The sequence below is a fragment of the Podarcis filfolensis genome, assembly GCF_964270895.1.
Source record: "Podarcis filfolensis genome assembly, chromosome: 13".
NCBI classification, from domain to species: Eukaryota; Metazoa; Chordata; class Lepidosauria; order Squamata; family Lacertidae; genus Podarcis; species Podarcis filfolensis.
This window is the reverse complement of record NC_139615.1, coordinates 29,497,522-29,525,348: the sequence shown is the minus strand read 5'-3', so window position 1 is coordinate 29,525,348 and position 27,827 is coordinate 29,497,522. Positions and strand designations below refer to the sequence as shown.

The 27,827-nt window shown below is 46.6% G+C and overlaps 1 protein-coding gene across 7 annotated transcripts in view; it reads right to left on the bottom strand.

Moving 5' to 3' along the window:
• The window catches only part of LOC310747751 (trafficking kinesin-binding protein 1-like), a 50,232-nt gene that overhangs the window by 2,317 nt on the left and 20,088 nt on the right, over positions 1-27,827 (bottom strand). For 5 of the 7 annotated variants that reach the window (XM_083582782.1, XM_083582780.1, XM_083582781.1 and 2 more), the window contains 13 exons: positions 19,813-19,889; positions 17,378-17,494; positions 16,169-16,269; positions 14,602-14,710; positions 13,861-13,939; positions 12,514-12,644; positions 11,248-11,322; positions 8,920-9,057; positions 7,768-7,838; positions 6,372-6,599; positions 5,912-6,210; positions 4,364-4,582; positions 2,963-3,065 (listed from right to left, as the gene is read on the bottom strand). In XM_083582782.1, coding sequence (XP_083438908.1) covers positions 2,963-3,065; positions 4,364-4,582; positions 5,912-6,210; positions 6,372-6,599; positions 7,768-7,838; positions 8,920-9,057; positions 11,248-11,322; positions 12,514-12,644; positions 13,861-13,939; positions 14,602-14,710; positions 16,169-16,242 — 1,526 coding nt within the window. In that variant the 5' untranslated portion in view covers positions 16,243-16,269; positions 17,378-17,494; positions 19,813-19,889. Of the gene's footprint in view, positions 1-2,738; positions 3,066-4,363; positions 4,583-5,911; positions 6,211-6,371; positions 6,600-7,767; positions 7,839-8,919; positions 9,058-11,247; positions 11,323-12,513; positions 12,645-13,860; positions 13,940-14,601; positions 14,711-16,168; positions 16,270-17,377; positions 17,495-19,812; positions 19,890-27,827 lie in introns of all 7 variants that reach the window. The other 2 variants (XR_014541001.1, XR_014541002.1) reach the window with 2 other exon arrangements.

Here is a 27,827-nt window from a genome sequence, read left to right as displayed (position 1 = left end):
TGTTCCATCCTGCAAAGGGACTGAAGGCACAGAACCCATGATGTGACTGCCTTGGGCTGTGGCTTTGGGGTTGCCATTAAGCCTGGGCAGGTTGAGAACCAGAGGGATTTGATCTATCTATTGGGACCCAATCCAGCAGGAAGTAGGGATTTGCACCGATCGTCTTCAGGGCACAGAGAGAGAGAGATGCAGATGCCACATAGCTTGGAACTGCCAGGGTTAAAATGGAAAGCCACTATGGGCCATGTTTCTCTATTGGGTGCAGAGTGGCATCTCTCCTTGTAATCTCTGTGGGGAAAGCCCCATAGGCCTCATTCTGGTCATCAGCATGACAAAACAACCCAGAAGTGCCAATAAAGGCACAAGTGGGGCTGCACCTTCTTCCTACCCTGATGGACTGTGACCCGTTGCTCATTACTGAGACAAAGCAGGGGGCAGGGCGGGCAATGTGCCGGCTGGATTTTCCTCACCTGGACACTGCCATCGTCAGCCTTTCCCAACCTGGACCCTTTCGGGCGTTGTTGGACTCCAACTCCCATCAGCACGGCCAGTGGCCAGGGATGATGGGAGTTGTAGTCACAATGACGTTGGGAGGCGCCAGGATACTGGCAGCTGCCCTTGAGCTGGCCCTGTAGCACATCTACAGATGCTAACAGGCTGGGTGCCACGCCTGAACTAACCCAGAGATTCTGAATGTGTGAATCTGTTTTTAGGGGACTGGAGAAAAGGGCAGGCACAGGTAGCGACACTGCTTCCTGCTGGTTGAAAACGGCACAATGACAGAGACACACTGAGCCGTAACTTCTTTGCTCACAAACGCTGCCATTCATTGCTCTCGTTATCAGAAGTTCATGTTATAAACCAGTCACACAAGTTAGTCAGTTGTCTGTTCCTCTTCCTACCCCCTTCTCCCTACTCCTCTGTGCAGTCAAGGAGATGGAGTAAGGGAGGCAGCCCTTTCGGTCTGACCCCGCAATATTAGTGCCCCTTTAACCTGTGCAAAGCAGATGGGTTAGTGCTAAGGCTAGAGAGAAAGGTTAGTGGGTTAATAGATGCGGCCGCGCCCAGTGGCTGAATGTAGCTGCCTGTCCCCACCGTCAAATCCTCTTCTTTTCATGTTCTTCAAAGCAAGGCAGTGCAGTGCAGTGGTCGGAGTGCTGGGCTGGGAGAACGGGGGTTCTAGACCAAACTTGCTGGGAGGCCTTGCGTCAATCACTGCCTCTCCTACCCTCACGGGGCTGTTGCAAGGATAAAATGGGGAGGAGGAAGAAGCATGGATACTACCCTTGAAAGAAAGGGTAATAAGTCATCAGTGGCCTGTAGCATATGGTTTGGGGCAGGGAAGTTGATTCACAAGTCAGTAGGGCTGCCCCACCCTGTGGACTGCCCCTCCCATCAGATATCAAACAGATACAGAACTATATGACTTTTAGAAGTTGTCTGAAGGCAGCCCTGTACAGGGAAGTTTTTAATGGTCAGTGTTTTTATCGCGCTCTTAGTATTTTGTTGGGAGCCGCCCAGAGCGGCTGGGGCAACCCAATCAGATGGGTGGCATATAAATAATAAAATTATTATTATTATTATTAGGGTTTTTAAAAAGCTGGAGATTTTCTTAAACAGGTGCTTTAAAAAGGCTTTTAATTTTGGACAGTTTGTTTTTTAAAAAGGGAACTGTATATTATGATACGTGGGCTTTAATATTATTTTAAAAAACCTTAAGGCTGTTACTTACAAGGTTCTCCAGTTATACAGGTCAATATGATTCCTGCATTGCAGGGGGTTAGACTAGATGACCTTTGGGGGTCCTCTTCCAACTCTCTGATTCTATAACTAGTATATGAATAGAGTGTATTTGAAGGTGGCGTTTATAAGGCTGCCACTTTTATTTCTTTCTGTTATTCTCGTATTGCTCAAAATTATTGCCATTAGCCACCCTGAATTCTCGGGACAGGGAATGAATCCTGCTGCAAGTGTTATCTTATCATTAAAAGAGCACATAAGAAGGCTTGGATTCCCTTCGGGTGGGGAGGGCCAGCTCATTCAACCTCTGATTCCTCTGAACCCTGGGCAGGAAACTTCCCATTCTCCTTTATAAAAACAAGACCGCTGGCTGAGAGACAAGCGGAGGGGGAAGGCTGCTGCAGCAGCTGCCAATTGACCTAAGAGTCCTGTGGAAATATTTTTATCAGACACATCAAGACTTGACATTGGTTCAAGGCAAGGCTCCACAGCACCTGGGAGGATCCCACTCTGACTTCTTAAGCCATCATGATGATCAAGGACTCCTCTGGGTTATGGCTTAATGTGGATCAGAGCAGCAACAACAAAAACGGTTTCAAACCCCAGCTGCTCTTAAGATGCCACAGCTTGGGCCCCAGGAAATGTGGAGCAAGTGTTCCTCTGACCATGTGCAGAATGCCTTTCCTTCTGAACATCAACACCCCCTCCCCAGTGCCTTATACTAAAGGGCAGGACCCTCAAGGTCTCGGAGGTGAACTTGTTTGAGCCGCAGCACCTCTATTTCCTGAGAATGAGCCACGTGACCACTTTTGGGTGCCTGTGTTTTCCTAGATAAAGGCCTTGATCCTCCTCTGCAGGCATCAGCAGATGTGCCTTGAGATCCCTTGTCCTCAAGCCAGCATTGCTCAAGAAGGAGAGTGAACAGGTGAGGGAGGTTTCCTTGCCCAGCTCTCCCCAGGTAGGATAGAGAGAAAAGAGGCAGGGAAGAGATTTCTTACTTCGGAGCCCACCCCATCAATACGACAAGGGCTGCGGGAGATGCCCATACCAGGATCAGCAGTGCCTAGGATCCAAAATGGTGGGGAGGGAGATTGCAGATCAAAAATGGCAGACAAGACACACACACACACAGAGGGAAATCCTCCTTACGGCGATGATGGAGGAGCAGAAGCAAAAGGATGATGAAAAGCTGGCGGAAGGGAGGACCACAGAGGATGCTTACCTGGGTGTCACCATGGTAACCTCGTTGCTAGGGTGCGAGAAGCAACAGGTGGTGATGGTGAAAGTAGGCGGGGTCTGGGGCAGATTGTTAACGGAGTGAAATACTGAAACGGACAGGAAAACGGAGGGTTAATGAGTGGGGCAGGGTGGTGTTGGTGGGGCGTGGAGACAGACAGAGACAAATGCCGGGTTATCTAAGGGGGAGGTATGGAGGAAGACGTTTTTCATAAATGCCGACAGGAATGAAACCATCTCCCTCTGCCCCCAACCCCAACATGTTGTTCGAGGTGATTTTCAGGAAATGCTTTTCCTGTGGGAAAGGACATCCCTCACCATCAACTTGTGGACTGTGTGGGCTGTATTCAACTTAAGTTTTACTCAGGACAGACCACCCTCAAATAAATGGTCCTCATACCTCCATTTTAATGGAGTGGGACGTAAGCTGAATACAAACCCAAAGGTCTAGATGCTTTTGCAGAGGTCAGGTCTTAGCAATGGCTGTTTGCCCCATGTTTATGCTAGTTATTGTAAAGTATTAAAAAAAATGAAAGGAAATTGCAAGTACACTGGGTTTTTTTTTTGACAATGTAAGCAGGGTATTTTCCCCATCCTTCCTGAATTTTCCTCTTCTCTCCCCCCACTGTCTGTGCCCCCAAATACTATTTTGCTCCCATCTTCAAATTAGAAAGGGCAACAGCAGCAGTTATAAATTCATGGTTTGTGAGTGGTCGGTGGTTAAGGAGAAATCAAACCATCAGCTTTGAAGCCTCAGGAATCACGTTAAAACACACAAACCTGAGGTGGTGGAACTTATTCTTCATACGTGTTTTTAAAAACTGAAGGAGTCATGAAGAGTTAAACGAGATTGCCAAACTACCACCTAGGTATACCTCACAGAAAAAAAATATGGGTGTTTTGTTTGTAGTATCCCTGCTCCCAAGTGGACAGGGGAGACGGGACTGTCTGGCAGAACTGGGGGTCACAAGAACAGCAGCCCCCCAGCCTGTGAGCCCCTAGCCGTTCAGGGCAAGACACAAACACACACAACAGCTGCCAATTTGCTACAGAGCACCTCAACAGTTGGTTCACAAAATGGCTGCCAGTGGACTTCAAGCAAAAGTAGTGTGACTCGGGGACAGAGGCGCCAACTTCTCAAGATGATTGAGGGGGCCTGATGCAACATTCTGACGTTGCAAGGAGCTGGGAGGTAGAGCCAAAGGCCCTCTGAACAAAAAAAGGACCTTGCGGGGACCAAAAGTGCCTCAGCCCCTTGGATGTGGTGCATATGCTCAGATTGTGGTTATCACACCACGGGGATGCCATATGACAGAAACTTGTCTGGGACACTCCCCAAGCTTTCCTACTGGCACAACAACATTTAGAAATGAACCAACGGACTCACCACTAGGCCTTTCCTTGGCCTTGGCAGGTGTCGAGGTAGCAAGGGCCGGGAAGGAGCCTGCATCCACATCGTCTTCTTCCAGGTCATTCAGGTTGTAGACCTCCTCCAGGTCTGTGTCAAGCTGCCGGAAATCTTTGGTGAGCACACCTGGCCGAGGGTCCAGGATCCCTGCCAGGTGAGGCCGGGCTAGCTGCTGCCAGTGGTGGAGGGTCATGGAGCCTAAAGAGAGACCGGGAGGGAAAGGGACGTAGGCAGGAATGCAAGCAATGCCAAGTAACTTGCGTTTAAAGTTAGCTGGCCATGGTTAGCAAAGCTGGACAGAAGCAAGATTATCAAACACCTTGCAACAAGACTGGTCCAGCTCCTTGGAGTTATGTTTTGCACCCCACATCTTTACAGCCAGAGAATAATAATAATAATAATTTATTATTTATACCCCGCCCATCTGGCTGAGTTTCCCCAGCCACTCTGGGTGGCTTCCAATCAAGTGTTAAAAACAATACAGCATTAAATATTAAAAGCTTCCCTAAACAGGGCTGCCTTCAGATGTCTTTTAAAGAGAAGATAGCTGCTTATTTCCTTCACATCTGAAGGGAGGGCGTTCCACAGGGCGGGCGCCACTACCGAGAAGGCCCTCTGCCTGGTTCCCTGTAATCTCACTTCTCGCAATGAGGGAACCGCCAGAAGGCCCTCGGCGCTGGATCTCAGAAACATAGCCAGAAACATAGACTTGGCTAATTGCCAGTTGTACTTTTGATGCTGAAGGTACAGATCTCCCCCAAGCCCCAATCCATCCCATTAAAACTGGAAATACTCTTGCACTGAGAAGCTGCATAAACGGTGATTTTCCTCAAGCAGATCCCAGAGCAATGGACAGGCACTTCTTCCTTGCAATTCCCGTTTTCCCTTTCCCCCTTTTCCAGGGCAAGGGATTATGGGGATCAGAGGCGCCACCTTCTTAATAGGATTGAGGGGGCTCATGTGCGACACTGTGCAATGGCATGACATCATGCACACAACATTGCACAATGTCGCGAGGAGCCAGGAAGCCGAGCCAAACACCCCCTGAATATTGAGGGGCTCAGTCCCTTAAAAAAAATAATTGAGGGGGAAACTGCCTCGGCCCCTCGGCGCACCAGATGGGGATTCTTTAACTAGATTTCACTCCCCCCTCCACGTTTCCCATCATCCTTGACCACTGGTCCTGTTAGCTAGGGATGATGGGAGTTGTAGTCCAAAAACAGCTGGAGGGCCAAGTTTGGCCACCACTGATTTAAGATGTTTCAGCTTATGATGAAAACTGCTTAGAGATTTGTTTAAACCCTAAGTGGTATGTAAAGTGTAAAAAATAAATGAATGAATACTGCCAAATGACTTTTTTGAAAACCATCACATGCTTCCAGTCCCTATGCACTTGCAAGCTAATTCAACAGACGGACGCATTGGAATAAATTCAGCAAAATATAGCCCAAAGTGTGCCCATGGATCACCCACTCCCTCCAAGGGAGCACCCCCCACCCCAGTTCTTGACTGCCGTCTCCCACTGACCTTCCAGAGGCTTGATGATTTGAAGCTTATCGGGGAAACAAGAGAAGGAGCCCAGAGAGAACCCGGAACCGCCAGAGCTGCCCGAATAGTTGGTGCCGGTGGATGTGATGCTTTCGTTGGGCGTGAGGAACCCGCTGGAGTCCTCGGCGTCCCTCGCCAGCCGCCTCAGCTTGCTTTCCCTCTCCATCTCGAAGAACGAGCGCTCGGTGCTGTGGCTTTCCTGGCGGGCCGACAAGCACCGGACGGCAGCTTCCAAGTCGTGCCGGCCGGGCGTGCCCGGTGTGCCAGCCTCGCGCCGGCTAAATGAAACCACAGAACAGGGGGTGGAATTAGCCACGCTGATCACTGCCGCCACCAAGGCCTGTGGCGTTGTACAGGAGACAGGTCTCCGCCCTGAGGAAACGACCATTTGAAAATAGGTTGTGGCAAGGTGCCTATACCGTGTCTCAGCAGGACTCACCGCGCTTCGTCTGGCCCTTCAGAAGTATGGCCGTCGTGCCCCTCCAGGCCTCTGGCAATGGGGCTGTCTGAACCGTAGAAGCTGGTGCGTGGGGTGCTCAGGCGGCTGCAGCCCAGCGAGGAAAATTTGGGCGAGTACACAGGGAGGCTCAGGGGAGACTCTGCCCGCGATCTGGCTTTCGCCACCTGGTTCACAGCCTTCACCGTCTCAAAGACCCGACGGACACCCCTGAGATCAACACACAAGGAGGAGACGAGGTCAGTAGTGGGAAACAAAGGGAGGTCATGGCAGGGCAGGACTCTGGTAATATGGCGCCATGAGCAAGGACAAAATTAGCATGCCTCCCCCTCCCATATTTCTTAACTTGTCACAGTAATTCCTTTTGGTCCAGTTGCTTTTTTAAATCAATCTTCTCCTGGTAATAATATAGGCCAGGATTTCCCATTGGACTACAACTCCCATCATCCCTGACCACTGGTCCTGCTAGCTAGGGATGATGGGAGTTGTAGTCCAAAAGGAGCTGGGGACCCAAGCTTGGGAAATCCTGATGTTGTTGTTGTTATTTTGTGCCCCCTCAGCTCAGCGCCCTGTGCGGGGGAACCATCTACAGCACCCTAAATTTTGCACTAGTTCCTCCTCCTCTGGTCCCCAAGAGTTACTTTTTCTAACCCTAGCTCTGCCCCCAACCCAAGTTTTTAAACCAGGGACTGGTGACGGGGGCTGAGGGGAAATGGAGTCCAAGGACAGCTGGAGCTACACAGGTTCTCCCCTGCCATCATTCGGTATATAAATTTTTTATTAAATTTTCTGTTTTACAATTTAAAGTACTCATTTTTACATCCTTAAAATATCAATGACTTCCCTTCTTCTCTTTCCATGGTTCGTTTTACATATCATAAATCCCTGCATATTTTACAGAAACTATACCATTCAGCATTCCATTATTGCATCCATCATAACTTACTTACACTGTTGAATTTATTATCTTAATGCTGCCAACGTATTCAGGTGTACACAATTTCCCCCATATATTCAATCAACGTTTTCCAATCTTCTCTAAACGTATGTTCTTCTTGTTCTCTTATTCTATATGTTAAGTCTGCAAGCTGTGCATATTCTGTCAGCTTACTTTGCCATTCTTCTTTAGTTGGGACCTCACTCGTTTTCTATTTTCGGGGCTAACAAAACACGAGCCGCTCCCCCCGGCCATCATTCTGAATTTCACCTCCTGATCCAAAGGCTCCTCCTTCTTCCCCTGTTTGGCCTTAGGGATTGTGCTGCATTCACGACGCCATCCTCTGACAGCTTCTTGCTCTCGCCACTCATTTTTATGGGTCTATTTTGCACACACCTACACACACACACACACAAGGTATCTTGCGCTCTTCCCACTTACTTGCACTCTGAGGAACCAGAGCTGTCCACGCTCTTTCTCATCGTGCCCTTGATCTCTGCAGCCAAGGAATCCTGCAATTCAAAAAGTCACAGTGGGCAGGTGGTCTTTCACTAGTAAAAGATGCCCAGGGAATTCCCAGAATCATTTTCTTTTTCTTCACTTGTGCTTCCCCAGGAGGTGGGAACAGAGAGCAGGGCAGACTGGGCTGGGTAAAACCCTCACCCATAACCATGTGGGGGCTTCTGTGCCTGTGTTCAAACCAGACAGGAATGTCAGACTGGGGAATGGCGTAGCAAGGAAAACATGCTGGAGCTGCTTAGTGGTCAGACTGTGCATGCTCAGAGACACTGTTAGTATGGTTCATGGAACAGAACCCATTGAAGAAAAAACCAAATCCCCATTAATTCAGTCCTGACTCAAATGAAATCCCGAGGCGGGCAATTAAAATGTTAAAAGTTAAATAAACCTTGTGGAGGGAGGAGTGTTAAGGTACAGTGGTACCTCGGGTTAAGTACTTAATTCGTTCCGGAGGTCAGTTCTTAACCTGAAACTGTTCTTAACCTGAAGCACCACTTTAGCTAATGGGGCCTCCTGCTGCTGCCGCGCCGTTGGAGCACAATTTCTGTTCTTATCCTGAAGCAAATTTCTTAACCTGAAGCACTATTTCTGGGTTAGCAGGGTGTGTAACCTGAAGTGTATGTAACCTGAGTTACCACTGTATGTAGAAGTGCACATATTGTTGATTTGAATATGTTATTATTGAATATTATTGAATATGTATATTATTGAATATATATACCCAAAGTATCAGCCGCCTGGGGGGGTTTCACTGTTTGTGTTTTGGTGGTTGGTAAAAAATAAAATATTTTTTAAAAAATGAAATCCTGAGGCATGCCCTTCTTTATCCCACTTTCCCCTCCTCCCTCGCTGAGGACTAGGAGCTTGAAATGCACCTGTTGGAATGTGAAGGCAGCAACCTGGCTGCTCTTCCCAATAAAGAGACATGCTCTTTGTCTCCTCCTAAAAAATCCACCTTCTGCCATCCCCACTGCTCTGCCTCCTATCAAGAGTACTCTCTTTGACAAACCAATTCTGTTTCCCCGGTATCTCCTCCTTTACGCAGCCCCCAACCCCAAGATGCGCTGTACTTACCAGGGGCAAAAAAGTAGGGGAGCTGTGGCGGTGGATGGTGCTGTTGGGGAGGCTGCGGTTCCGGAGGTTTTTCATCTCCTCCTGGGCTTCGTGCAACATTGCCCCACACTCCATGTATTTCTCCTGCAGGTCTCGGAGCTGAAAGTGAAAGAGGAGAGGCATCCCATCTTAATCAGTCCAAGCCACAATGAGAGGAGAAACTAGGGGCTCCCCGCACAGCTTGTTTTACTCTAGAATTGATTTGCAGTGCATAACTCTGCTGCAACTCTGGCCCAGTATACCTGAAGGAGTGTCTCCACCCCATCATTCAACCTGGACACTAAGGTCCAGTGCCGAGAGCCTTCTGGCGGTTCCCTCACTGTGAGTTTACAGGAACCAGGCAGAGGGCCTTCTTGGTAGTGGCGCCTGTCCTGTGGAACACTCTCCCGTCAGATGTCAAAGAAATAAACTTTTAGAAGACATCTGAAGGCAGCCCAATTTAGGGAAGTTTTTAATGTGTGACATTTCAATGTATTTTTAATCTTTGTTGGAAGCCGCCCAGAGTGGCTGGGGAAACCCAGCCAGATGGGCAAGGTACAAATAATAAGGTAAAGGTAAAGGGACCCCTGACCATTAGGTCCAGTCGTGACCAACTCTGGGGTTGTGGCGCTCATCTCACTTTATTGGCCGAGGGAACCGGCGTACAGCTTCTGGGTCATGTGGCCAGCATGACTAAGCTGCTTCTGGCGAACCAGAGCAGTGCACGGAAACGCCGTTTACCTTCCCGCCGGAGTGGTACCTATTTATCTACTTGCACTTTGATGTGCTTTCGAACTGCTAGGTGGGCAGGAGCAGGGACTGAGCAACGGGAGCTCACCCCGTCGCAGGGATTCAAACTGCTGACCTTCTGATCAGCAAGTCCTAGGTTCTGTGGTTTAACCCACAGTGCCACCTGCATCCCCACAAATAAATTATTATTATTATTATTATTATTATTATTATTATTATTTATTTATTTATTAATACACCAGTTACATGTTCAGGTTTAATTAAAACATGTGATTGAACTTGCTGTGATATCAGTCAACAGTGATGATCTCCTGACCTTTTTACCCCCCCCCCTTTTTTGCATTACAATAGGTATTTATTGGCATTAAAACTTGTTCAGCAGTCGTGCCCTTCCGTCGGAGAACCCCTAGGAAATGTATGTGAGTGGAGAGAGCCAAAGCAGGCTGGCACAAAATGGATACAGGGCCCTGTTGGACCAGGCCAAAGGCCCAGCTAGTCTAACAACATCCCATTCTCACAACAGTTGGCCAGATACTTAGGGGAAGATGGTAAGCTGTGCATGAGTGCAATGGCGGTCTGCCCCACCTGTGGCTGCCTGCAACTGGTGTTCAGAAGTGCACTTCCTCCAACAGAAGCTGAGCAGTGGCTCAGCTGGTAGAGTGTCAGACTCTTCATCTCAGGGTCACGGTTTCAAGCCCCACGTTGAGCAAAAAGATTCCTGCATTGCAGGGGGCTGGACTGGATGACCCTTGTGGTCTCTCCCAACTCTACAATTCTATCTCTGCCTTCCTCCCTGTACTGTACACCAAAGAAAATCCCCAGTGTTGCAAAACAAGACAGAATAACAACAAGCAACGCATCAGCTTACTATACTTTTTAGCGATAGCTGATCCTTGGCCATTTGATGTACCTTTGGGGACTACAGTCATACCTCGGGTTACAGACGCTTCAGGTTGTGCGTTTTCGAGTTGCACACCGCGCCAAACCCAGAAGTACTGGAACGGGTTACTTCCGGGTTTCAGCACTTGCACATGCGCAGAAGCGCCGAATCGCGACCCCCACGTGCGCAGACGTGGCGCTGTGGGTTGTGAACGTGCATCCCGCACGGATCACGTTCGCAACCCAAGCGTCCACTGTATTAATTTGCTGATGAAGATTTATCATTTAAACAGTTCATTATCCTGGAAGAACTGTACTGTCCGCTGCTGTGCTCGGAGCACCCTATTGCAACGTTTGGAGCACCCACCATCTCATGTCTGTAGGATATTGACTGTGGGAAAGGCATTCTGCCTCCATGTCAGTGATCTTTGACAACTACCATTCCTGTTCATGGAACATTTGATTTCTGTTAGTTTCATTGCTGTTAGTTTGTGACTCCATGCACATATTATATGTCTTCTGTTTATGAATCTTGAAACAGCATAGCATTATAAAAATATTGTCAGTATATTACTAGCTGACGTGTTGCTTGTTGTTGTTCAGATCTGCACTGGACAGATGCAACCGGCCATCACCCACCAACACCACCCCAGCCGCCGCCCCGTCTCCAAGGATACAAACCTCTGTTCGTAGCTGTTGCTGAACCTCCTTGGCAGCAGCAAGATGCTCCTGCAGCTCCTCCACTTCTGAACCATACTGGAGGAAGAAAGATAAGAGTTATTGCCACCAGGAACATCCACAGTGCCCTTGGGGTTTTGTTTTTTTTTTTTTAAATTGATTTTACAATTATAAGAATATGGCAATACAATCATACACATCCATATTTAAAGATCCCTCCGAATCTCTGGACTTCCCACCTTCCCCTCCATGGGTCCTATTGTCAACCCTTTCAACTGCATATTATTCAATAGTCCCTATTTTGTAACACTCCATCGTCTCCATACTACAGTCGCACCTTGGAAGTCCAACGGAATCCGTTCCAGAAGTCCGTTTGACTTCCGAAACGTTTGGAAACCAAGGCGCAGCTTCCGATCGGTTTCCAATTGCGCAGGCGTACCGGAAACAATAGCGGAAGCCCCGTCGGATGTTCAGCTTCCAAAAAAATGTTAAAAAACCGGAACACTCACTTCCAGTTTTCGATCGTTCGGGAGCCAGAACGTTCAACACCCAAGGCGTTCGGGAGCAGAGACACGATTGTATTGGCTACGTTACAAGAGTTATTGCAGTCCTGCTAATGCTTTCATCTGCTTACAGTAGTCTCCAAGATAAATTATAATTCCCGCCCCCACTGTTTGTTAAGGTTCTTGCACTCTTTATAAAGACTTGAGGAATGAGGTTACCACCCCTCTTTTATTGCCCAACCACTGCTACAGTGTCCTTTCTCTTGGCAGATCAAGATGAGCAGGTGACAGCAAAGGTTGCAAGGTTTTTAGCTGGGGCAATCAGAATAAGATCCACTATTTGACTATTGATTCAAAACCTTAAAATGTATTTTATATAACTGACTTTTTACTTCTATTCTTTGTCTGTTGTATTGTTGTTTTATTGCCATGGCTGATGGCTGATGCAAATGAAGATTCATTCATTCATTCATTCATTCATTCGGTCTTCTTGTTTCCTGAGCTTCCTGGTCACTTTTGCCATTTTGGCCATAATCCAAGAGTTTTATTGATTGTTGTTTTTTAATTAAAGGGAGTGCTGAACACATTGACACATCCACTGCAACACAGAGCTGCTCATCTTGACTTCCTAGATATGCCAGGAATGTTCCCTTGTATCACACCCACCTCTCTGAGGCACCCTTGACTTCACAAAGGAGCAGCCTTGTTTCTGGGTGCACTCTGGGTGCCCATTCTGGCCCCAACCGGCCCTTTGCTTTATGCTTACCGCGCGGCACTTCTGCTGCACCTCCACAATCTGCGCCAGCAGCTGGCTAATCTCCTCCTGCTGCCGTGCCGTGTCCTCCGTCTTGCGGGCCAGCTCCTCGGAGAGCAGGACCACTTCTCGACTAGCATCCGCTGTAGGAAGAGACACACAGGATCATTACAACTCAAGAGACACCAGCAGCATGCAACGCACCAGGATGCAGCTTCCAATATGCCCACAGCAGGATCCAGCAGACCAGAAAGTGGGGCAAAGCTTTCTGCCACCCCAGCCCACTCCACCCACCCTCCGCCGCCCCAGTGCATGTTTTCTGTCCCACAGAGGTCCAGCTCTGAGGTCCTTCTGGCGGTTCCCTCACTGCTAGAAGTGAGGTTACAGGGAACCAGGCAGAGGGACTTCTCGGTAGTGGCACCCTCCTTGTGGAATGCCCTCCCATCAGATGTCAAGGAGATAAACAACTATTTGACTTTTAGAGGACATCTGAAGGCAGCCCTGTTTAGGGAAGTTTTTAATGTTTGATGTTTTATTGTGTTTTTAATATTCTGTTGGGAGCCGCGCAGAGTGGCTGGGAAAATCCAGTCAGATGGGCAGGGTATAAATTATTATTATTATTAATTATTATTATTATTAGCGTGCCCCACCTTCCTTAAGCATCCATGAAAGTCAGGAACGTCTGTAATCAGAGGTAATTTTAAGCCGCCCTTTCCCACGTCAAAAGCCACCTTCTTTCATATATGCCCCACACCTCAAGTATTTGAGACAGTCCCTGCCTGTCAGCCTAAACTACCTCACAGGGTTGTCGTGGGGATTCAGTGAAGAGGGGGAGAGTCGTGTGTGTCACCTTGTGCTCCTTTGAGAAAAGGATGCATGAATGTGTTTTAATGGAACCTCTTGCTATGTGCTCCTACGTGTATCTACTCAGAAGCAGGGCGACTGAGCTCAAGGGGACTTACTCCCAGGTAAGTGTGTATAGCAGGGATGGGGAACCTTTTTTTGTTTGTTTATACCAAGAGCCATATTCCCTCTTTGCCAACCCTCCGAGGGCTACATGCCAGAAGAGGGCAGGGCAAGACACATGTGTAAATATGTGGGGGGCCCCTCGCACACACAAACACCTCCTCTCTCTCACACACAGACAAAGAATAGAGGACTGTTTTAAAACTTAATTCCAGAGCGGAAGCAGGTCAAAGCAGATACAGAGGATTGGGTTATTCTTTGCCTCCCCACCCCACCAGAACCCCCCCCCTGCAATATCATCCCTCCAGTCCTGGAATTATGCCTGAAAGCAGCCTTCTATTGTTATTAATAGGGCTTTAATTTCAAGCTCCCTGCCCAAAATTAAGAACCTACAAAATTGTTCCACGCAGTCGATCATCAGCTTCTGCTCCTGTTCCTCATATTGAGAGGTTTCCGTGGCAATGCTTGTGACCTGGGTTCAAAAAGACAGACATATATCTTTATATTACACCAAGACGTTGTGAAAAGGTAGCAACCCTCTGGGAGATAATGCACCTAAAACCTTCTAAGACAGTGGTTCCTGAGCTTTTTTATGCCCACCCCCCATCAACCACTTCAAAATGGCTGGCGGTCTTCACAGACCACTTAATGATTTTCCTGCCTGTTGTAGCAATCGCAATACACCCTGTGCTAGACGCTGCATGATTTTTGAGCTCCAATTCAGATTCTAGGATTTCAGCTCGTTAATACAACTGAGTGAAAGCATCTGAGCATGTGCTGAGTGTCTTTCCTTGATCACCGGACAATGAGATTGTTGTTGTTTAGTCGTTTAGTCGTGTCCGACTCTTCGTGACCCCATGGACCAGAGCACGCCAGGCACTTCTGTCCTCCACTGCCTCCCGCAGTTTGATCAAACTCATGCTGGTAGCTTCAAGAACACCATCCAACCATCTCATCCTCTGTCGTCCCCTTCTCCTTGTGCCCTCCATCTTCCCCAACATCAGGGTCTTTTCCAGGGAGTCTTCTCTTCTCATGAGGTGGCCAAAGTATTGGAGCCTCAGCTTCACGATCTGTCCTTCCAGTGAGCACATCATATACACCTGCAGCCCAGCCCAGCCCAGCTCAGAACCTCACCTCTGTCCGCAGTTTCTGGTTCTCCTCCTCCAGCCCTTTGAGCTTCTGCTGTAAGGTGTCATACTGAAAACACTGCTGCAAAGAGAGGGCAGATTCATTCCTCCGCAACCTGTGGGGAGGGGGGGGGAGAGATGTAGTCATGAGAAGAGCACAGGGGAGGGGAGACAGCAGTAGCCTGAGACGGCTCCTGGAATTAATGTTTCATTTCTAGAAACAGAGGTACTGCAGGGCTCAATCTCGCCCAGCAGCCAAGCCTTCTGACCTGGAGAGTCTTCTGTTGGCCTACTCCTAGCTTGGATCTGGCCTGGATACAATCACAGAGTGGTGAAAGAGGCGTTTTGCAGATGGTTGGAGTGCCTGGAGCCATCATGACATGTCTTTAGGTACCAGGCAAAAACATTCCTCTTTACCCAGGCCTTTAGCCATTAAATAATCTATTGCCTTTTAAAGCTTGGGGGAGTAGGTGGCTGTTGCTGCTGTTGTTATTATTATGCTGCCTCTTATTGTGCCTTTTATTATTGGTGCTTTGTAATGTGATTTTATTGTTGGACACTGCCCTGGGATCTTTTGATAAAGGGCAGTATAAATAATAATAATAATAATAATAATAATAATAATAATAATAATAGCAACAACAACACAGGAGTTGAGGTGAGTGGCAATGTAGCTAGAAGAGATATTGTTGGGCGAGGAACACCCAAGTTCAAGTTCAACCATGAGAACTGTAGTACTGTATTTATTTGAGTCTAATGTGCTCCTGCCAACCTAGCAGTTCGAAAGCACGTCAAAGTGCAAGTAGATAAATAGCTACCGCTCCAGCGGGAAGGTAAACGGCATTTCCGTGCGCTGCTCTGGTTCGCCAGAAGCGGCTTAGTCATGCTGGCCACATGACCCGGAAGCTGTACGCCGGCTCCCTCGGCCAATAAAGCGAGATGAGCGCCGCAACCCCAGAGTCGGTCATGACTGGACCTAATGGTCAGGGGTCCCTTTACCTAACGTGCCATCGAATCTCATGCGCACCTCCATTTTCAGAACCTTGAATCCAAAGAAAGTATTTGCTGGCGAATGTAAATGTGCCATCGGATCTAAAGCGCACCTTAGTTTTCGCAAAGTAATTTGGCCCAAAAAGGTGAGCCTTAGATTTGAGTAAATACGGTATTTCTTCCGGCTTCCTCCTCCCCCCCCTTCGCCCGCAAGGCCATTGCATCTCTCACACCACCTGGTGGTTAAATGAAGAACAACAGCTCCGTGTTAAAAACAGATGGCTCTTCCTGTTTTAATTTTGCATTTAATGCAATTAGAGAAAAGCACAGGGGAGACGCTAGCTATTTTTCGGATCTGCTGGCGTGAACGGTGTACACTGCAGAATTTCCGAAGACTCTAGGTGGGGTTTCTTTCTCCTCGTCCCACAATGGATTCGTCTCACTACAGATTCGTCTCACTACATGGGGAGGATGGGCAGTCAGCTGCGGCCGCTGGAGGGCCTCGCCAGGAGGACGGCAGCAGAAATTACATGGTTTGACTTGTGCAGAAGGTCTCCCCTTCCACCCCAGCTTGAGATACTCACGGAGTGGAGGTGGCAGAGGTTGGCTCGCTCTCTTCTGTGCTGTTGGTGTACAGATGCAGAAGCTCGTCCCGCATTGATATCTCATGGCGAAGCTGAGCTATCTTGAAGTGGGGAGGGGGAGAGAGAATAGGCACAATGGGTCCCATGGAAGAAAAAAGCAGAAGTTAAACCTTCTAATCTGAAAGCCCTTCTACCCCTTAACTTCAGATCTTATAGTAGTTCAGAGGTGGGGGGCATTTTTAGGCCCCAAAGGTTGCATTCCCTTGTGGACAACTTTCCAGGGACTGCACACCAGTGGTGTCAGAGGCAAAATTGAGCACAGCAAAGAATCAGAGGGGACTAAAAGGGTCATCTGTTTAAACCCCGTTTGATGCAGGAATCTTCTGCCCAGCTTGGGACTTGAACCCACGACCTTGAGATTAAGAGGCCCATGCTCTACTGACTGAGCTATACAGCCTATCTTCATTGAGGAGGCTACATTCCAGCCTTGCAAAGTCAGAAGTTTTAATACACAGCCACCCATCTCTCCATCCAGGCAAGCAAGAGGCCTTATTACAGTTCAAGGACACATTCCAGCCAAGCAAAAGCACTCAAGGAGGGTGCAAAGTAGAGTTGGTGAGGGGCGGGCCCTTAGGGAGAGTCCTAAGGGCTGGATAGAGAGGCCTGGAGCTCACCTTTGGCCTCTACGCATGAGGGTCCCCGCCCTTGCTGTAAATTACAGCATCGTAACCAATGCTAGTTCTACTCAACAGCAGACCCACCGACATGGCCAACTTAGCTCCGTTAATTTCAGTGGTCCTATTCTGAATAAACTTCAGCTGGATGCAGCTCACAGACCGGCGTTTCTCAAACTTGGGTCTCCAGCAGTTGTTGGACTACAACTCCCATCATCCTTAGCTGGCAGGACCAGTGGTCAGGGATGATGGGAGTTGTAGTCCCAACAACCGCTGGGGACTCAAGCTTGAGAAGCACCGTCCTATACCGTATGCACCCAACAGAAAAATATTCCCTGCACGCAGCCTTCCTGCATTTACTGCCATACACACAACCAGCTCACTTTTTCTCCCAGCCCTCAGCTTATCTCTCCACTTTCTATCCAACCCGAGTAGGGTGGGGTGGGGGCAAACAAACTCCCTGTGTTTCATGTACGCGTATGTCGCGTTAGCTTCCTCCCTGGTCAGCAACAGACACCGTATTGGGCTTCCTCACCTCTTCCTTTGCCAATTCAAGCTGTTCTTCCAAGAGTTCGTTGCGTTCCGACAGGCTCCGGTTCTGCTTCAGCAGCGATTGTCCGATGCGGGCGGCTAGCTCCAGGTCATGCTCCTTCTGTGGGGATGGGGGGAAAGCACAGGAGCAGTTATAACAGAGCAGGCTTCTCGCCTCCTCCTTCTCCCTTCCTTGCTCCATGCTGCCTGCTGAAATTTGATTCTGAAACATCCACTTTTCAAGAGCTCCTCAGTCCAGTATATCCGAAGGAGTGTCTCCAATCCCATCGTTCTACCCAGACACTGAGGTCCAGCACCGAGGGCCTTCTGGTGGTTCCCTCACTGCGAGAAGTCAAGTTACAGGGAACCAGGCAGAGGGCCTTCTCGGTAGTGGTGCCTGCCCTGTGGAACGCCCTCCCATCAGATGTCAAGGAGATAAAGAACTAACCCACTTTTAGAAGATATCTGAAGGCAACCATCTGACTTTTAGTAGACATCTGAAGGCAGTCCTGTTTTGGGAAGTTTTTAATGTTTGATGCTTTATTGTCTTTTTAATATTTTGTTGAGAGCCGCCCAGAGTGGCTGGGAAAGCCCAGCCAGATGGGTGGGGTATAGATAATAATTATTATTATTATTATTATTATTATTATTATTATTATTATTATTACTCCCTTCTTGCCCATGCCACTCCAAATCAAGATCCTTCTTGGGGGACTTTTCCTGACTGTTGAATAGCCAGCTGACTTTATCCATCTATTGGGGACTGCCATCACTTCTATTAGTGGGGTAGGAGAGCTGAACATAATGCAAATATATTTCACCTCCGGCAACCAATGTGCCCCTTGGGTTTCATAGGTAGGCTGAGCTGTAGAATCGTAGCATTGGAAGGGAGCAAGAGAGCCCTGTAGTCCAAGCCCCTGCAATGCAGGAATATTTTGCCCAATGTGGGGTTTGAACCCATGACCCTGAGATTAAGAGTCTCATGCTCTACCAACTGAGCTATGTCAGAGTACTAAGCCTCCTAGATTAAAATATACATCAGAAGGCTTAGTTTGGTCAGAATTGAGTATACACCTCCAGAGTAAACGCTGAATACATTACTTCTGGTAAATGACCCACCATAGCTGCTAGATGGGCATGTGAAAATTTGTGTCCTGGGCTTTTTAGACTCGTCTACCCATGTGCTATTTGAAACTAAAGGGGCACATTGATTGCCAGATGTGATTTCTTTCTTTTTATATATATTTTATTGGTTTTCCATTTTTAACATTAATATAACATCTTATTTCCTTTTACAAATTTTTAGCTCTACTGAGCCACTCAACTTCCCTCCATCCCATCGTCTGGTTTTTGTATACCTACATCATATTTCCACACATTTCTACCATCTCAATTCTAGCTTTTTCCCTTAATATTATTTTAGTCTTTAAGCACATGTAGAAGCTTCCTTCTATTAAACATTGTGAGGTTTATCTCAATCCTGCTAGTGTCTTTATATGTTTACAATGATTGTCTATATATTGAATAAATTTACTCCACTCTCTCTGGAACACTTGGTCACTCTGGTTTCGGATTTTCCCCGTTAACTTTGCCAATTCTGCATAGTCCATCATCCTCGTCTGCCATTCTTCAACCGTAGGCAATTCTTGCTGTTTTCACTTTTGGGCTAATAAAGTTCTAGCTGCCATAGTGGCATACATGAACAATTTCTGGTTGACTTTGGTATTTCCTCTCCTATCATACCCAACAGAAATGCTTCAGGGTTTTTTGGGAAGATATACCTAAACATTTTTTTTTAACTCATTATAAATATTTTCCCAAAATAGTTTAACTTTATCGCATGTCCACCACATATGGTAAAAATCCCCTTCTTTAGCATTACATTTCCAACAATTCTTATTTCTCATTCTATACATTTTAGCTAATTTAGGTAAAGGTAAAAGGACCCCTGACCATTAGGTCCAGTCATGGCCGACTCTGGGGTTGCAGCGCTCATCTCGCTTTATTGGCCAAGGGAGCTGGCGTACAGCTTCCGGGTCATGTGGCCAGCATGACTAAGCCGCTTCTGGCAAACCAGAGAAGCGCACGGAAACACCGTTTACCTTCCCGCCAGAGCGGTACCTATTTATCTACTTGCACTTTGACGTGCTTTCGAACTGCTAGGTTGGCAGGAGCAGGGACCGAGCAGCAGGAGCTCACCCCGTCGTGGGGATTCGAACCGCCAACCTTCTGATCAGCAAGTCCTAGGCTCTGTGGTTTAACCCACAGCGCCACCCGCATCCCCTTAGCTAATTTAGTTGGAGTTAAATACCATCTATACATCATTTTTCTATACATGTATACATTTTTTTCTTTCACCTCTCCTACCCCACTATATGACTTGAACAGGACTTGGCGCAGTGTTTGACCTTCAAATAGTCAGTAGCAAAGGAAGGTTACCTCTTCTAGGAGGCTGGTGACGGCATCTATGTCATGGTAGGTCTTAGTGATCCTGCTAACCCGCTCAGAACAGAGCACTGTGGGAAAAGAGGGGGGGGGGAAAGTTAGTTGACATCTGTACATCAGTAATCCTGTTAAGGCAGGAAGAACTTAGGGCAGTGTACCTCATGCTACAAAGCATCAAGATCAAAGAGCAAAATCCTAAACAAAGTAAATCTGAATTCTATGATTCGTATGAATTATGAACATTAAACATATTTTGCATGCATCTTCTTAAGTTTGCAAAAGTTAGGGCCCCTCAAGATGGCCTGATTGTTCAACATGCACCCTGATTTTTTGTGCATAGCTTACAACGAGGTCAGACCATATCCAGCCTTTACTGAGCATCCGTACGGGGCCGTTACACGATAACGAGCATTCATCCTGCTTTCGTCCCAATTTGCTTTTGGGGTGTTTGTGTGTCTTTCAGTCAATCGTTCATTCACACACACACTCCGGTCATTTTTTTAAAGTGGGTTTGTTGCACTAGGGCAATAGAGTCCCTCATTATTCCACTTCAAAGGTGCAAACCTGAAGTTTGGAAATGCAGCTATATCCCTCCTGCAAAAAAAGTGAGTCTTGAGGCACCTTTAATTCATTCTCTAATAATAATAATAATAATAATAATAATAATAATAATAATTTTTATTTATACCCCGCCCCCCCCCAGCCAAGGCTGGGCTCAGGGCGGCTAACAAGCAATAATAAAAACAAGTTGAATGAATACAACTTAAAAACAAGATTAAAATACAACATTAAAATATTGAAACATTAAAATATTAAAATGCATCATCATCACAGGAGGAGAAAGGAAAAAGAAAAAAGAAAGAGGGGGAGGGAATCAAATTGGCTGCAAGCCAAAGGCCAGGCGGAACAACTCTGTCTTACAGGCCCCGCGGAAAGAAATCAGATCCTGCAGGGCCCTGGTCTCATGAGGCAGAGCGTTCCACCAGGCCGGAGCCAGTGTTGAAAAGGCCCTGGCTCTGGTTGAAGCCAATCTAACTTCCTTAGGGTCCGGGACCTCTAGGGTGTTGCTATTTATGGACCTTGAGGCTCTCCGTGGGGCATACCGGGTGGGGCGGTCCCGTAGGTACGAGGGTCCTAGCCTGAAGCTGCCTTATACCGAATCAGACCATTGTTCCAGTGAGCTCTGCACTGTGGACACTGGCCGGCAGCACCTCTCCAGGATATTAGGCAAGAGGTTGGTCTCTCCTAGCCCTACCTGGAGATACCAGGGATTAAACCTGAGACTTCTGCATGCAAAGCAGTGGCTCAGCTGCTGTGCTATCTATCCCCTTCAGCAGAAGAAAGTCTACTGAAAACACACTCACAAACACAAACGATCTTTTAAAAAAACAACCTTTGCTTACAGAGCTGTTGGGCATACTGCATACCAGAGTGCCAGTGAGACACCCAAGACATGTGCCATCTTTACTTGCCCAGGCTTGTTTGATATGTACCCAAGCTGTTGTGGCCAACAGATTTCAGGCAAGGCTGAGGGCCCAATCCACATCCAATGCACTGGGCTCAGAAAAGCCTGTTATCGCTCATCAGAGCAAGCCCTGATACAAGGGTGCCAACTTGAATAAAATATTGGGGGGGGGCAGGTAAGCCCTGCCACATATAATTGATCACATGATGCGGCACACACACACACGCACACACACACCATTTGAATGGCAAGGCCCATCATCTTTAGGGTGGTTCGGCCCCCTCAAATATTTTATTAAGGTAAAGGTAAAGGGACCCCTGACCATTAGGTCCAGTCGTGGCCGACTCTGGGGTTGCTGCGCTCATCTCGCTTTATTGGCCGAGGGAGCCGGTGTACAGCTTCCGGGTCATGTGGCCAGCATGACTGAGCCGCTTCTGGCAAACCAGAGCAGCGCACGGAAACGCCGTTTACCTTCCCGCCAGAGCGGTACCTATTTATCTACTTGCACTTTGACGTGCTTTCGAACTGCTAGGTTGGCAGGAGCAGAGACTGAGCAACGGGAGCTCACCCCGTTGTGGGGATTCGAACCGCCGACCTCCTGATTGGCAAGTCCTAGGCTCTGTGGTTTAACCCACAGGGGGGGACAAAGCCCCCTTAGCCCCTAGGAGTTGGCTCCTATGCCCTGACAACAACAGCCAGAGTTTGAGGTTCCCTCCACCCCACAAGTCTGAAATTCAGCCCAAATCTGCATTCACACTTACAAAGAAGCAGATGCAAATATAATGCAAATTTGTGCGATGACACAAGTTTTTTAAGAAACTTGCACCATCATCACCCCTGTTCAGCAGGCACCACCCATACTATTCAAAGCATATGTTTTCAGCCATTATGGACAGAGACTTACAACTAAATCATGAAAGTGGAGATTTGCAGAATGCTGAATTCTGTTGTTAATAATAGTCGTCATCATCAGTCGTTTTTCGGTGCTGGCATAGAACACACCCAGCCATGAGATAACTTTTATTCCAGGAGGAGGGAACACTCCCCAAAGCTTAGCGCACAAATTTATTGTGAAAACAACAGAGTCAAGCATTCTGCTAGCATTATGCCAGTATTGTGCCAGCTGCATTGGCTGTCTCATTTGTTTCAACTTAGAAGGTTGATTTTGTCCTTTGAATTATTTTTTAACAATAACAGCATACACACACTCACCCCAAACCACATCTCCACCTCTTTAGCCAAGATCATGCATCTCAAAAAAAGGGCTTGTGTCTGTAAAACTTGCACTACAGGAAACCTGTTTTCTGCAAGGAGTAACATTCACAGACACTCCCACTTTCTCTGTTTGCTTAAAACCACTCAGTGAACCCTCTAGACTACTGGAATTTGAACCCAGGTTTGCCAGATCCTAAGCTTTTTTCCAGGTAACAATTACCTTGTTCATCCCCCCACATCTGTAACACAACAATGTCAGCTACGTAGGCCAGAAGACTCGCACCATTTATAAACTGCTCTCTTCCCACTTTCCAACCCACAGTTAACAATATTCACATAGAACGCAAGAAATGCTTCAAAGGTGTTTTTATAATGCAGTGTGTGAAAATGCTCCACTCTAGCCTAAGGGCCAAGTAGATGGTATAAATTGCATTTACTAAATTTGGTTCCTGGCAGGGACAAGTAACGTCCCATTCTGAAGCAGAAGCGTGTTGGTGTTAAGTGAAATGCATGTTGTCTCGAGTTGGAAAAGAGAAGAAAGGAAAAACACAGCCAGGCCAAGATGGGATTGAAGGAGACATTTCCGGTGCTCAAACAAGCTACTCTACAGAGTCAATCTTGCCCTATTTAGCCTCTCTCTAAGGGCAGTGTCAGTTCCAATCAGATTTGCATCACTTCCCCACACACACCTTTTGCCCAAGGCTCCTTCACTAAGGTTGGCTTCATGGTCTTTCTTTGCAAGGGAAAATCTGACATCTCCCAATACAAGAGACTGAAGGAAGTGACCTCTCTCCCCTCTTAAAGCCAGTAACTGTGCAGCAGAGCCACCGAAAGGGACCGGCAACAGGGTGTCAATTACAAAATGGTTATCTATAAGTGTGGCGTCTTATGGATGTACAGGGTGGGTTTGATTGAAATCAAATCAATTTAAATCACTAGTCAGTAAGACTTGACTTAAATCACTACTCAGCAAGACTTGATTTAAATATATATATATATATATATATATATATATATATATATATATTTACAGAAAGACTCATTCTTGCTGGTATTATCTTAATATTTAGAACCAGATGAAGGTTTCATTTTTGGAATAATAAATTTTCAGAGTAGTTTTTACAGTTATATCAAAAATTGCTGATTTGGTTATACTATTAGAAATACATTGACAGATAATTATGAAATTATTGTTAGGTTTAATAAGTTAACTGTTTATATTTGGACAACTTTTCTGCTGTACTTTACTGAAAGGAGAAAAATAATCATTTCCTTAAAAACAATTTAAACAGTTTATTTAATTTAAACCGTAACATTATAGCATATGTATAATGTTTGTTGAGTTTTAGCACACATGAAAAACTTAAAACAAATCCTTATTTCCTGATGAATAGCTTTTGGACTATAATGTAACTTAAATAGAAAACTATCTTTAGAAAGATTTTTCCTCCAAAAGCATTTTATTTTAAAAATCCAATGTAAATAAAAAAAAAATCCTTTTTTGATTTTTAAAAAAATCATTGATTTTTATCCACTCTGTGGATGTATGATAATGAGGGACAGGAAGAATTCAACATACGTTTGTCAGAAGAAAATAAAAAGAATATGTTTCCACAATGGCCTCTGTTGGGCTGAAGTGCCTTTATGATGAATGCTTCATCCAATGTGATTCAACCTGTTCTCCAAAATTTTCAGCACAATAGTAAACTGTTTTGTTTCTAAAAGGCACTCAAGGTCATGTGTGAAGTAGGTAGTTAGGGAACTCTGGAGAAACCTTCTCCACAATGGCGGAGAACTTCCATTATTCTTGGATGTCGGCCATGTTGGATGAAGCTGATGGGGGAACCGCAGCTCGAGGGCCTAGATCTAGGCTGTATTAGGAAGCTGCCTTGTGCATAGTTAAACCACTGATCCATCCACCTCAATATTGTCTATATCAAGGATAGTTGTTGTCTTGCTGACATTGGTCTCCTGACTCCCAGCATGACCAACAGCTAGGGATTATGGCAGCTGGACTCCAACCACATCTGGAGGAAAAACAAATTGGCTACCTCCTGTCTATGCAGACTGACAGGAGTGATTCGCTGCCTTGCCTGGAAATGCCAGGGTTCAACCTGGGACCTTATTCAGGCAAACCATGTGATCCACCTCAGAGATACGACCCGTCCCACTAGGAAATCAGCTGTAAACAGTTGCCTCTAAATTTCCATTTTGTTCAAGCACAATCTGCTGTAGGTGGGGGAAACAAATATTTCACATTCCACCGGATCAAATCGAGATCTAAGATCCAGGAACCACGTTGCCCTGCTTGGGGGCTTTTTCCCCTGCAACCGTTCCAACAGGAGTTATGCACTGTGCTAATACAGTGGTACCTCGGGTTAAGTACTTAATTCGTTCTGGAGGTCCATTCTTAACCTGAAACTGTTCTTAACCTGAAGCACCACTTCAGCTAATGGGGCCTCCCGCTGCCACCACACTGCCAGAGCACGATTTCTGTTCTCATCCTGAAGCAAAGTTCTTAACCTGAGGTAATATTTCTGGGTTAGCAGAGTCTGTAACCTGAAGCGTATGTAACCTGAGGTACCACTGTAGTCTGAAATAAAGGGAGCAGAGAAATGTCCAAGCAAGGGGACTCCAGAGATCCAGAACGCTCTGAAGGTTTCACTCAGAGCCATGGTCCCAAATAAGTCCTGCTCACCTCGGCTTCTCACCCTTACGCTGTTGGGTTCAAGCAACTGCAGATCATCGCCCTGCAGAGCTAAGCCTATCTGTTCCCAGCCACAGCCGTCTGACGCAAGGAAAGTAGGTTAGCTGGAACTATCGGAGACGACATCCAATCCCATTATGCACTTCTCGGATGAGGCTGTTACGCAATGGAGTCGGGACAAGTCAAAGCGGTTATGATCCCTGTCCACTCCCCCACCCAGCCAGGCGGGACGTCCAGTCCTTCCCCGCCTGGCTGCCATTAAAGCAAGCCAATCAGCTAACCCCGCCTCCTTTCTTGCGTGCGTGCCTAGTGGCATGTCTGCATAGCGGGGAGACACCATGATGGTCCTGCAGTCGGCACGCCCGCCTGCCTGCCCAGCCCCCTTCGTGCCATACGGGGACCCCCTCCCTTTGGCACCTCATCATCCATGTGAGCCATAATTGGAAATAATTGGAGCATGAATTCCAGCAGAGCAGGGATAAACAAGCCAGCTGCGCAGTTGCCCGTGGCCCTTGTTCACCTAGCTATTCCCGTGCATAGCCAGCATGGACTTGCAGTTCTACCAAATCCTTCACTTCTGTACCACAAACATAGGAAACAAGTCAGTGTCCAAGATTTTAAGGATTCAGACATTCCAGACTTTCCGGGTCTAGCGTTACAAAATATGCCCCCTTTGAAAACACATCAGGCAGCCTCCTGTTCTAAGCCGTAACCTTAAAGTAAGCAGTATTGACCTACTTTGCAGGGGTGTGGTGAGGATCACTAAGTGCAAGGCATGTGAAGCGCTGTTGCTAGTGCGATTTCCAAAGCTGAAGTCTTTAGGGGCATGTTAATAATATGCTTCACTTTTATCCCCTTCTGTTTTTTGCCCTCCATCAGAAAGGCTGGTTTACACATTATAGCTAGCGCATCAAGAGCACCCTGTTGTCAAAGGGTGGTTCATTACACGTATCAGGCAGCTTCCATTATTTACTCTAAACATTGGTACACCCCCAGCTTTCAGACATGTCTGCTCCCGACAATTTTGCTATTACAAGTCGCTCCCTTTCTGCTGTGGTTGGTGCACAGGGGAGATAAGAGTGACCTGATGAACAAGAACCAGAGTGCTGGCAATACTCGTGATCCGTAGATCACAACTCAGTCTGCAGGAGGGTGCAGGAATGTTCAATCCCTGGCATCACCAGGTAGCAGTGCTAGAAACTCAGACATGTTAGTTGGCGCCAAATGGTACCTTAAACCTAGGCTACAGTCGCCACAATGGAACGTCCAGGTGCCATTTTGCCTCCCCGCTGGATGAACATTGATAATATTGCTCATTTCCTTTCTATACCTCTTTATATTTTAAGGAACAAATCTCAAAGTGGTTTACAACACATTAAAACATGAAACAAAACAATCCAGAATAAAACTAGTTCAAGCTTCAAGGAAAATATTTCAGATCCTCTAGGTGACAGTTTTGTTTTCCCAACCGAGGCATCCAGAGATTTTCACGTGGTCACATTTGGACCCATGGCAATTGCAAAATGCACCTGGCAAATTTCGAAAACTGTCCAAGCCTGAAAGAAGGGCATGTTTAAGTGATTCATGAATAACATTGTTTTTTAAGCACTTCATCAAGGCTTTTAAACAGGTGAAATCCTTGCAGCCACAGTGGAATATGGCTTCCAATGGGTCCACAGAGCTCAGATCAACAAGTTCAAGTCTTGCCTCCAGGCTAAATCTTTCACACATCCCCCCTACCCCCGCATACATCACACCAAATAATCTATATAGTACACAGCACAAGATAACGAAACACCATACATTTCAAGCAAGCCAGGACACTTTCAATAGGCTTAGGAATGGCAAGCTGAAAGAAAAATCTGCAGCCCCAAACCCAGAGTCAGTGTGCTGGAAGGAAAATGACTCCCTCACCCCACATAAAGCAGAATTAGATTTCTTAAACATCAAGAAAAACACAGCCACTAGGTCTCCCCAAAAGGAAATCAATTTCTGTTTCAGCATTATTTTAGTTTATTTACAAAACTTCCTTCCCTCCCTTCACTGTCAAGTGATCTCAGGGCAGGACACAGCAATAAAACCGACATTTTCTATATATATAAAAAATAAATCAATAAGCACTAAAACAGAAATATTGTCCTCCTGTCCCTCATTGTAACTGTCCTGAAATACCTTGGAGAGAAAATACCCCCTCAATACTTCAGAAGGAAGATAAATGATCAGTATTTATTTTATCTTTATTGAGCTTTCGGATTAAGGCCTTTATTTAGGCCTTAATCCAGGATCTTAATAGTGATAAATGAAACAATGGGCAGCTATCGTGAGGTAAACTTCAAAATGGGATGCGAGCAGAAGGCATCCTTGATCCCTTTCGCAGCCAGACGGTCAACCCAAATCTCGGCCCACAAAGCAGGTCGACTCGAGACACAAAAGCCCCAAGGAAAAGGAGGAAACAGGTAGCTGGGAACAGAATTGTTTGGATGTTGGTTTACGTATTTGTGGATATTCCAGATCCTACATAGGTATGAGCATATTGGTTGATCTCATGAACACTGTCCCCAATGATGTTTTAGAAAATAATAACAACAGTGCAGTGTAGTCTGAGATATATATATAGATGAT